This window comes from Pan paniscus, chromosome 2 (assembly GCF_029289425.2).
Source record: "Pan paniscus chromosome 2, NHGRI_mPanPan1-v2.0_pri, whole genome shotgun sequence".
NCBI lineage: Eukaryota > Metazoa > Chordata > Mammalia > Primates > Hominidae > Pan > Pan paniscus.
In genome coordinates this window covers 156,518,131-156,530,668 of record NC_085926.1, presented here as the reverse complement: position 1 = coordinate 156,530,668, position 12,538 = coordinate 156,518,131, and the positions used below count along the sequence as shown (strand labels likewise).

Genomic DNA, 12,538 nt, shown 5'->3' with positions numbered 1-12,538 from the left:
CTACAGTTCTTGCCACAGTTCTTGGATATTATGGGGTTTTTTTTTTTCCGGTCTTTTTTCTCTTTGATTTTCAGTTTTGGAAGTTTCTACTGTCATATCCTCAAGCTCAGAGATTCTCTCCTAAGCTGTTCATAGTCCACTGATAAGCCCATAAAAGGAATCCTTCATTTTTCTCTTTTTTTTTGACACAGAGTCTCCCTCTGTTGCCCAGGCTGGAGTGCAATGGCACGATCTCAGCTCACTGCAACCTCCACCTCCTGGGTTCAAGTGATTCTCCTGGCTCAGCCTCCCGAGTAGCTGGGATTACAGGCATGCACCACCACGCCCGGCTAATTTTTGTATTTTTAGTAGAGACGGGATTTTGCCACGTTGACCAGGCTGGTCTTGAACTCCTGACCTCAGGTGATCCATCTGCCTTGGCCTCCCAAAGTGCTGGGATTACAGCCGAGAGCCACCACACGCGTGGCCTTCTGTTACAATGTTTTTAGTCTCTAGCATTTTATTTTATTTTTACAATTTCCATTTCTCTGCTTATATCTGTTCTGGCACGTTGTCTGCTTTTCCCATTAAAGCCCTTGGCACATTAATCATAGTTTAAAAAAATTCCTGGTCTGATAATTCCAATATTCCTTGCTAGAAATACGGTTTGGATACTTGTTCAGTTTCTTCAAACTGTTTTTTTGCCTTTTAGTATGCCTCGTAAGTTTTTGTTGAAAGTAGTACATATTTACTGGGTAAAGGGAACTGCAGTAAATAGACCTTTAGTAATGTAGTGATAAGGTGTTGGGGAGGCAAAGTGTTCTGTAGTCATAAGATTAACTCACAGTCTTTGGCTTAGCCTAGCCTTGGGTTGTAAACTTCACCAGTGTGCCTTAGTCCTCCCCTCCAGTGTGATAACATGGCTGGAGGAGCTGGAGTTGGGTATTTGCCTTCCCCCAGGCAGACTGGGCTTTGATAAAAAAGTTTCTCTTGACTGCAGCCCTTGCTAAGAAAAACAGAATGCTCTGGCATATTTAATGGTTACTTTCCACCCCTCTCTTCTGCTGGAAGCATGAGAAGATTTTTTCCAATATTCACTGGGAGAACCTGGTAGAGCTCCTGGAGGTAAAACTCACAAAATTATGGGGGACCATGGAGTTTTTAACTCTGACACTTGTCCACTCTGAGTCTCCAGTAATTTGTCAACTACAGGTCAGGTTTTCCTACTACCCTCGCACTGGTTCCTGAAGAGGTTTCTGCACCAGTTAAGTTGTGATTCTCTCTATCTGCCTATCTCCAATTATGGGGGCAGAGATTTGCCCTGTGACCTCGATTCTCTGCTATATACAAGAAAAGTTGTTGTTTTCTCAGGTTGTTCAGTTTTAATTTGTTATTAGTGTGAAGTGGTAACCTTAAGCTTCTTACATGGCATATTATTATTTTGAGACAGAGTTTCACTCTGTCAGCTGGAGTGCAGTGTGGCATGTTCATGGCTCACTGCAGCTTTGACCTCCTAAGCTCAATTGATCCTCCCACCTCAGCCTCCTTAGCTGGGACTATAGGCATGCACCACCATGCCTGGATAATTTTTTTTTTTTTTTTTTGGTAGAGACAGGATTTTGCCATGTTGCTCAGGCTGGTCTCGAGCTCCTGGGCTCTGCCCGTTTCAGCATCCCAAAGTGCTGGGATTATAGGTGTGAGCAACCATGCCCAGCCACATACCAGATTCTTGTAGGATTTTTAGTATGAGTTTTTGTCTTGAGGGGCAAAGGAAATTTAAGACTACCATTCCTAGATTTCCTACCTGTTAAAAGTTTGAGAATCACTATTCTAGCAAAATTATATGCAACAAGCACTATAAAGAAGTTGTGACAGTTTATAAATTAATTTTAATTTAAAATCTCAGTGTGTACAGATCAATAGTACACACGGAGCAGCTCATGTTTTAGCACACTAGAAGGCAGAAAGGGAGTCGTTTTGTGTTTTCCAAAATCAGATTATGAAGAACAAAATTACTTTAGTAATTCAAAATTTGGTATACGTATCACTCTACTTTTTTTTTCCACCTCACAAAATCTTTCTTTTTTTTTTCCTTTTTTTTTTTTTTTTTAAGTTCCGGGGTACATGTGCAGGATGTGCAGGTTTGTTACATAGGTGAACATGTGCCATGGTGGTTTGCTACACCTATCAACCCATCACCTAGGTATTAAGTCCAGTATGCATTAGCCATTTTTCCTAATGCTCTCCCTCCTTCCACCCCACTCTACTTTTTATTTGAAGGTACAGAGTTTCAAGTAGTTCTAAAATGCACAAACGAGTTACCCATGGAACATTTTCTAACTCCTACCTCAAAAACCAGATTATTCCAAAGTATTTGTTATACCTTTGCAGTATGTTTGAAATATTTCATAATAAATGTAACTGCATGAGGTTAAAGGATTTCATACCATTTGATGTTTTAAAATAGGCATTTCAAAAGGAGGTCCTTTTGCTTACAGCTCCAAACTCACTGGACATTTGCAGCTTAGAGTATGGTTAAAGTATGGAGACTAAAATGCTTGTTCCTATTAATATATACTTACTTAGGAAAACCAGTCAACTTTTCCTTTAGATATGTGGATCTGATTTGACTACAATGAAGAAAAGTATTTCAAGAAATACTAAATTTGTTCTTTGAATAAGGGAGTGCTAAACAGCTATTACTTTTCTACAGAAACAAAATTTAGTAAAATTAATTTTTCTCATTGCATTATAATTGGGCTAAAAATTAATCAACAAAATACGGCTCATTTAAAATTTGCCCAGGTTTTTCTTTCTTTATATAGAAGTAGGGGAATATTTAAATGTTTATTTGAATATGTGTATGTTCAGCAAATGCTAAAAATTTTATTTTTTTGAGTGACATGAACAAATGACTGCCTGTTGGAAGATGCATTAAACAAAAGTGAGCCTATAGTCTGGTGTTTGCAACTGTCTGAACCATTCAGGAAGAAATCTGGCTGAAACTTCTAGTGAGTTTAATTCATGTCTACCCAGAAAGGCAGCTGCTTGGAGATAAGGCTTTAATGTTTCTCTTGTCCAAGTTTGAATTCACTTTTATCAAAGCTAAAAAAATTCTATGGTAGCACACAGTTGTTTTAATATTTTTAAAATTAACCTAGGCTTTTTTTCTCAAATGAAAAATTTTAGCCCATTCATAATGTTCTCTTTTGAAAATAAAATTTCATTCTTCTAGGAAAACAAATTGGAAATAGGAGGTTTTAAAAAGCTCATACTATACAAACTAGTCATTTCATGTACACAAAGAGTCTAAGGTAATAATTTGAAAATGTTGTTAAAGATTTATGTGAGAAATATGCTTTGTATGTTCATAGGATGCAATATTTTGCAGACTCTAAAGTCATGCTTTAGTGAATATCTAAAGACCAGGAAAATGTTCATGGTATATGTTGCAGAAAAGCATTGAATAATTAACCATAAAGTGTGGTCCGAATTTTGGTAAATAAAAATCCACAGGTGGACATCTGAAACAAAATACATCAAAATAATGGGTTGTATTATTTCTGCTACCAAACTTTCTATACTTTTCAGATTTTCCATGAGGATGTATTTTCATTTAGGTCAAGAAAAATGTACTTTTACTCACTATGATGACTATATACCTCCTCTCTTAGAATTGCTCACACAAACCACAACCAAACTGAATAAACTTTGGTCTCAAACGTACTTTTTCTATTCTATATTATTTACCTGCAGCATATATCACAAGGCAGGAAAAATAAATTGTTGCCTATTTCCCCTTCAAAAGTGTTTATGTCTTAACTCTTAGATTGATTCCAGGTCACTTGGGAATGATTGCAACATAGTGTGTACGTGTGTGTGTGTGTATGTATGTATGTATGTACATACGTACATACATGTGTTTAAGGGCTGGTAATGTCTCCCTTTAGAATAATTTATTGTTTTTAAAACTCTCTCAAATACATATGTACACACACACACACACACACTTATTTTGCCTAAGTTACACTTCTTTTTCATTTATATAAGAATATAGATACTTGTGCTTCTAAGCAAAGAGCATTACCTATTACATAAGGTTCTCAGATAACTGACATGGCAGGCTCATTCATTAAGGGAAATTCCTCCCTTCCATTATACATGGTAGTGCAAAAGCTTAGCCAGCAGATGGTTATGGTTCTCTTGATCATAAAGAAATGTTCCCCAGTTTCAATGAGGTAGACTGGTCTATCAGGAAAATAGACCAGAAGATCCATGTTTTGATACTAGAAATAATGCATGTAACATTCAAAGAAGGATCTTGAGGGCAGGAACCAGGACATCTAAAAATTTAAAAGAGAACCCACAGGGTTCAGCCTATAGTAGAAACTGAAGAAATATTTAAAGAATGAATTACATTTTTATTAAGCAATTCTATTTTTCCATTGTCTTGAAGTACAAAGTGTTGGTGTGGCAAAAGCCTTTGATATCAAAAAAATTGTGGAAATGATTATGCTCCCCTGATATTCTATAAATAGTTCACTCCTTTTTCATGGATATTTACAAATATTAATTGGCACAAGTAGGAATTATCTTTTGGGTACACGCTACTGTATGGCATTTTTGACCCAGCAACCATGTCCTAGTCATGCTGTGTTCCTGGGCTCCTAATTCAGTGGTGTTTACCTCATGAACCAAAGAATGCCCCAAATGAATAGTATACCTTAGAAATCCTTTCAGCACAAGGCTTACAGTGTCTCATTCTTTCAAATATGATCTTATAATTTGCAAAGTTCATTTATAAGAAATTTATATATTAAAATATTCCTAAGAACAATTATACTAGGTAATTTCACAGTAGGTATTCAGGGTCTTAGAATAAAGTGGGACCTTGAAAATCAGTAACTTAAATTTTAGCTGAGTATTCTCAAGCTACTTTTATCAACTGTTTAGAATGAGAGGTATATGTGGCAGAATATTAACTAGAGCCAAGCTATGACAATTTGGCGAAGACTCTACCTCAGACTGTACGTCTGAAACAAGTATTTAAGCAGTAACCTTGAATACTGTTTCCAAAAGCTTAACAAGGTGGTTTTATTTCCTTCAATGAGAATGTTTTCCATCAATAAAAAAGTTAACCCACATCTTGTACATAGAATACATTCACTTTGAACTCCATCAGTGGATAGGACAAAGCAATGTCCTTTAATAAATCCAACTACTTCCAAGTATAAAATAAATACAAATTTGTAAAAATTTTTAAAATAGAGATTATACATATAAGGAGATAGAAGAAGTAACATCCTGTGAATATATGCAGTACCAAATACTGGTCATCAGATATATGATGCTCATATGGAGAGTTGAGAGACTTAAAGAAGAGACAACAATAATTTATGATTAAAAATTAAGGTTGGCTGGGTGCGGTGGCTCATGCCTGTATCCCAGCACTTTAGGAGGCTGAGGCCAGCATATCACGAGATCAGGAGTTTGAGATCAGTTTGGCCAACATAGTGAAACCCGGTCTCTACTAAAAATACAAAAAATCAGCCGGGTGTGGTGGTGTGTGCCTGTAATCCCAGCTACTCAGGAGGCTGAGGCAGCAGAATCACTTGAACCTGGGAGGCAGAGGTTGCAGTGAGGCGAGATCACACCACTGCACTCCAGCCTGGGCAACAGTGCCAGACTCCGTCTCAAAAAAAAAAAAAAAAAAAAAATTAAGGTTGACAGGTTTGCCAGCCTGCTTCTGAGCTTTCTATCTCCAATAGCTGGTAAGTGGTAACATAGTTATTATTCTTTGTAGACTTGCTCGATCAGAATTACATTTTTGTAGCTCAGAAGATTCACAGTTCCTGTTTCGTATCAAATAGAAAATTCTGGGTCATACTAGATATTTATAAACTTTCATACTACATAATCAATGTTTTTTAGGGTACAGGATGCCAAAACCATTTAACCTCAAAATCCTCTTGTCTATACATAGGTACTTAACAATATGCACATTATTAGCAAATACAGATGTGAGAGAAAGATAGTATTCTTGAGAGAACTGCATGCCAGGAAGTGCTAGCTTTTAACCTTTGTGTTTTTAATCAAGTAACAGATATTGTTTAAGAAGGTATATCTGAATATACTGTAATGTAAATTTTCAATGAAATAACTTCAGCCCTGAGACATAATGAGATACCAAAGTTTAAAAATCCCAAGTATGTAATAAAACACCAAATTTTAAAATATAACTTTTAACATTTCCTTTTACTTTTCTGAAGAAACATTTAAGATGCACTGTTGTTATAATAAGGTAAACACTGAAACTGAATATATTTGAATTCAAAACTACAGATTTTAATTACTTTTTACTTAAATATTTTAAGCAATTAACAATTTAGCCACAGCACCTTATCAGCATCGTAGTACCTAGTAATTCTATTTTTATATCAAAGAAGTATATATTTTTGTCCATTTTTGAATAATTAGTAAATCAGTAGCGTTTGCTTATATTGAATAACCTTGATTGTGAACAATATAAGCAACTCTAATGGACTATTTAGAAAATGGTAATGTTCTAATTAGAAAATACCAGTATCAACAATGTTATTTGTTGAATGCAAATGATAATTACTTTCAGCAATCAACTAAATACCAGATTGACTACAAGAAAGAGAATAAAGGACACCAACTCACCATTAAACAACATTTACTGACTCTATGACCCACCCACCACAATGTTAGCAACAGGGATAATATTTATATAAAAGGGAATGGGCATGAGCTATGTGTTTCACATCTCTATGTTCCTAAGGTCAGTGGATGATTCATTAAGGAGTTTGTCACCTTTATGAATTCTTTATGTTTAACTTAAGAAATGGATACTCATTTTGTTTGGGGGTTGAGGTAAAACGGGTGGGTCAAATAGATTACCTGAAATAAACATAAACTCATATTCTTTTTCTCCCTTATCCCCAAAAGTGTGTTAAATATAATTCATTGTGGAGAAAAGAAATGGTTAAGTGTGAATCAATTTTATAAAATTAACTGTAATATGGTGATAATGAAAGATGGTAGTCTGTAAGCAGAGTTCTGGCCACTATTTTGTATATTTAAAAGGTCTATGCAAAAGCTTTGTGATGAATAAAGGAGATTAGGCTTAAAAAAAAGTTAACTGCAACAATTTTACCTTCAATTTTTATGATATGGCTCCTTGCATTTGAAAAAGGCTATAGATAGTGATAACTGAAAGAGTAACTGATGGTCCTTTTCATCCTAAGCACAGAGGAAGAGTTCTTCTGTATGCTTACTATTTGTAGTCTGTTACTATTTCTGACCCTGACTCTTGAATTCATTGTCTCTGCTCAGAATCACTCAAGAGTTTAAATTACACTTCTGCTAGACATTTTAAAGAACATATTATACTCATTACACATTCACAGTTAAGGATGGAATCCTTAACAATGAAAGATATAAAACAACTTTTGGTATAATCAAGGATATAATACAACTCGAAAATTGTCTATCATAATCTTCTTAGCTGTTACCAATTGTATGATGTCATATTTACATATGAATGACTTCAACACCTCAATAATCTATGGATTTGTAGTACTGTGATTCTCTTGAAAGCCAGAGCTTATGTAATACAAAATAATAAAATTATGGATTTTACAAAATAATATTCTCTGGCTAAATATTCTTTTTTTTTTTTTTTTTGAGACAGTGTTTCACTCGTGTTGCCCAGGTTGGAGTGCAATGGCGCAATCTCGGCTCACTGCAACCTCCACCTCCTGGGTTCAAGTGATTCTCCTGTCTCAGCCTCCCAAGTAGTTGGGAGTATAGGTGTGTGTCACCATGCCTGGCTAATTTTGTATTTTTTTTTTTTTTTTTTTTTAGTACAGATGGGGTTTCACCATGTTGGTCAGGCTGGTCTCCAACTCCTGACCTCTGGTGATCCACCCACCTCGGCCTCCCAAAGTGCTGGAATTACAAGCATGAGCCACCAAGCCTCGCCTCTGGCTTTCAAAAGAGAGAATCACAATAATACAAAAATTTAAACCTGTTAAAATAACACTGTCCATATCCCAACAGCTCCTAAACACGTTAACTAAAATGGCATAATAAATTTGCCTGAGTTCATGTATGCCTTAATAAATAACCTTCAGAAAAAAATTTTAATCATTTTATTTTTCTATATTAATCATTTCATTTCCCACTGTTCATTATCTTTTTATTAATGTTATTTTGCTTTAAATTAGTACTAACACATTTAAGTCAATCATTTATTTAAACAACAACATTGGCTAGGTGCAGTGGCGCATGCCTGTAATCCCAGCATTTTGGGAGGCCGAGGGAGGCAGATCACTTAAGCTCAAGAGTTTGAGACCAGTCTGGGTAACACGGCGAAACCTCCTCTCTACAAAAAAAATTAGCAGGGTGTGGTGGCTCCCTCCTGTGGACCCAGCTACTTGTGAAGCTGAGGCAGGTGGATCGCTTGAGCCTAGGAGGCAGAGGCTGCAGTGAGCCGAGAGCAAGCCACTGCACTCTAGCCTGGGCAACACAGTGAGACCCTGTCTCAAACAAACAAACACAGACGCACAACACACCCCCAACAGATATTGTTTGAAAAATATGTGCAATAAACTCTTAAGACCTTTTTAAAAAATGCGCTCCAAACTGCAAACCTAGAAAATTTAAGGGATCAAAATAAACTAGACTTGAAATCAAAATTCAAACTGGCAAAAAACACTTGGGCTAAAAAGTATTACAAATTTCCCCTCTTAGAGATACAACTAGACTATGTCAATGTGTTTGTAACAATGGCCAAAGTTAGAATTAAGTAAAAAAAATCCCACAACTCAAAAATAAATAATAGTGAAACCAATTTCTGGATGCCTTCTTCCTAGGGCATCACATTACTTCACTGGGAACCTTCAAAGGCAACGAATGGCACTTGTTTACCTGAGGTGTTAAATACACACCCCCCGCCCTCCGCCGCCCTCCCCCCGCCCCGCCCCATCAGCTTCCCTGTCCTATTTCTAGTTTTGACAGAAAGCAGAGTCCCTTCACAAACAAGGTTAGCTCTGTAACAAAGGGAGCAAAGAAAACAGCGCACTTGGCATGGCAACTTCCAACAACTTCTAAGAGAAAGCACAACTCTCCACAACTTTGTCGTGCTCTCATTGACACATTCCCCACTCACATGGAAAATGCTGTTTTAAAAACTTCCCCTTTTCAATGAACTGTCATGCTATAAAATATTACCTGCTCCTATGTGGAATTTAAAGAGGAGCTATAAAATATTCCCTGCTCCCATTTGCAATTATGTGAACATAATTCTCACCATAAGTTTCACCGAGATGGTAGTTATGTCACCTGCAAAGCCCTTGAAGCTGCAAAGGCCAACTCTGCACACAGGAAGCCATGACGGGCACCCAAAGTCCGGCCAAATGGAGAGCAGCAGGCACCCCGGGAGTGTGAGGGAGGGCCTTCTTTCCACCTCATGCAGCCAAATCCTCCTCCCCCTACCTGGGGCCCTCAACTCTCTACCTCACGTCCTCAACCCTCCTCCCGCGACCTCACGCCCCCAAACCCTCCTCCCCCCACCGCACGCCATCAACTCTCCTCTGTCCACCTCACACCCTCAACCCTCCTACCCCCACATCTCATGCCCCTAAACCCTCTTCCCCACACCTCACGCCCCCAAACCCTCCTCCCTCCACCTCACGCCCCAACCCTCCCTCCTCCCACTACCTCTCACCCTCAAACCTCTTCCCCCTACCTCACGCCCTCAACCCTCCTCCCACATCATGCTCTCAAACCCTTCCCACCAACTCACGCCCTCAACCCTTCTCCCCAACCCTCCTCCCACACCTCATGTCCCCAAATCCTCCTCAGCCCCTAAATCCTCCTCCATCCACCTCACACCCTCAACCCTCTTACCCCCGCCTCACGCTCCCAAACCATCCCCACCAACTCATGCCCTCAACCCTCCTCCCTGCACTTCAAGCTCTCAACCCTCCCCTGCACTTCATACTCCCAAACCCTCCCCACCAACTCACGCCCTCAACCCTCGTCCCTGCACTTCAAGCTCTTAACTCTCCCCTGCACCTCATGCTCCCAAACCGTCCCCCCACCTCACGCCCTCAACCCTCCTCCCCCCACCTCGCGGTCCAAAACCCTCCTTCCCCTCACCTCACACCCTCAACCCTTCCCCACACCTCATGCTCCCAAATCCTCCTCCCACCTCACGTCCTCAACCCTCCTCCTACACACCTCACACCTTCAACTCTCCCCCACACCTCATGCTCCCAAACCCTCCCCCCACCTCACGCCCTCAACCCTCCTCCAAACGCCTCACGCCCCCAAATCCTCCTTCGTCCATCTCACACCCTCAACCCTCCCCACCACCTTACTCCCCCAAACCCTCCTCCTCCCACCCCACGCTCCCAAACCCTTCCCCCACCTCACGCCCTCAACCCTTCCCCTCACCTCACGCCCTCAACCCTATTCCCTCCCACCTCACGCTCCCAAACCCTTCCCTCACCTCACGCCCTCAACATCCTCTCCCCACCTCATGCCCTCAATTCTCCTCCCCCAACCTCCCGGCCTCAACTCTCCTCCCCTCACCTCCCAGCCTTAACTCTCCTCCCCACACCTCACGCCCCCAAACTTCCCTCCGCCTACCTCACGCGTCCAAACCCTCCTCTCTCCACCTCATGCGCCCAAATCCGTCTCTTCCCTCTCTCACACACCCCTAAATCCTCCTCTCTCTTCCCTCCCAGGCCTCCAAATCCTCGTCTCCTTCAAACCGCCTCCAGGGTTACCCGAATTCTCTCTCGCCCTCTAAAACTCGCTCTTTTCCCTTAAAATAGCTCCCCTCGATTCCTTAATTCCCGCGCGACCCCGGACTCCTGGCTCCCGTAACTCACGAGAAGAAGGGGTCATCCTCAAAACTGCTGTTCAGCATCCTGAACATTCTGGCTCTGTCTTGGACGGCGGCAGCCGCGGACAGATTGGAAAAACGATGTTAACTCGCCGCGGCCGCGACCGGAGCCAGCCTCCAGTACGGACGACGCCTCACTCGCCGCGGCGCAGGCGGTGCCCGCCGGGAAAGGAGGTGCGTGACACCGAGCTGCTTTCCCATTGGACATTGCTCTGTGACGTCACCAGGACGAGGCGGGGAGCAATGCGCCGCTGCCCTGGCAACCGCAATCAACATAGTGGAGGCGAGAAGTCTGGCCTTGCGCCGGCCGGGGCAGCTTTTCGCCAAGGCTCCCGTGGGATGGGATAGCTTGTTCTCTGGGCTGCAGGAACCAAAACATTAGACCACCCTTTCTGTGACCTTGGGCATGCCGCCCTCGGTTCCGAGCCACTAGTCTTTCTTTCGGGGAAAATGAAAAGGGGTCAAGATTTGGACCAGATGACACCCAATGTCCCATTCAACGGTCGCATTCTGTCATCCACAGGAATTAGTCCTGTATCCGAAACATTCTCTGGTAGTCCAAAGCTGTGAGCAAATATAAGAAAAAATGTGCAAAACGTTTTTTAGTACAGTTAGCAAATAGTGTACTCAGTTGTTGAAGGAAATGGGATGAAGCCTATCAGATTTCAACAAACTTATTTACCTCTTGAGAAAGCTGCTCTCTTTTCTGTTGTCCTTCTGTGTCTCTCTTTCAAAGATCAAGTCTCACTGCGATGCTGATATGTTTTTAACACTTCTCCAGCATTTCTTAACCTAACAGCAGGTTTCAGGCACAGGCCTGCAGCAAGCAGCCATATCCAACTAAAATTCCACTACTATATGTTTTTATTTGCATTACATTTATCAGGGAGCTTTCTATTTATGGCAAGGAAACTGATTTTAAATTTAAATCAGTGCTATACATCAAGAGCTAGATTTTGCATTTTTAAGTGAAAAAGTAAGCTATCAAATAGAACAGGTGGAATTTGGATATGGTGGGGCGGGGGGGTAGGCAGAGCAGGGGAGAGGAACATCGTGATAGTGGTACTCAAATTACTAAGTTTTAGAAAACACTATCACGGGGCCTTTCAGGAGCCTGGAGACAGATGGAGGGGAAGACAGAAGAGAGATTAAGGAGAAGAATGGTAAGAGTATAAGAAAAGAGAAAATATATCTTGCATGTCCACCCTTAATTCAGTGAGCTCCCCAGCTTCTCTACGTGGCTGTCTTGCAGAGATAAAGGGGCGTCCATAGCTCATCAGGGCCCCCTGGGATCAGGCCAGAGGGGTGGCACTTTGCCAGCATGAAGAAGTGTGCAAGTCCTGATTTGGAGGTGACAGGAGTAGTCAGGGGTTATTTTGAGAGCTGGAAATTTAATCCTTTGGATCTTTTACTCCCCATCCCCCTTTTTTAGCCAAGTTCTTTGGCAGCTTCCTTCCCCTGAGACTGGTGGCATGGGGTAGGGCAGACTTCACAGCCCAAGATGAGATGGCACAGCCCATCCAGGAAAGAGGATATTTTCTTTTCCTCTGGACTCAGAATAAAGCTCAGAGAACATATACACAAAATTTCTAAAATTTCTAAATAAATTTCAAGGCAAACAAA

The 12,538-nt window shown here is 40.8% G+C and overlaps 1 protein-coding gene across 4 annotated transcripts in view; it reads right to left on the bottom strand.

The window, feature by feature from the left end:
• MLF1 (myeloid leukemia factor 1) overlaps positions 1–11,124 on the bottom strand; it is a 35,256-nt gene extending 24,132 nt beyond the window's left edge. Inside the window, exon 1 of one of the 4 annotated variants that reach the window (XM_003830635.4) lies at positions 10,902–11,124. In XM_003830635.4, coding sequence (XP_003830683.1) covers positions 10,902–10,948 — 47 coding nt within the window. In that variant the 5' untranslated portion in view covers positions 10,949–11,124. The remainder of the gene's footprint in view (positions 1–10,901) is intronic. The other 3 variants (XM_034957659.3, XM_034957658.3, XM_034957657.3) reach the window with 3 other exon arrangements.
• Positions 11,125–12,538: the final 1,414 nt, after the last annotated feature.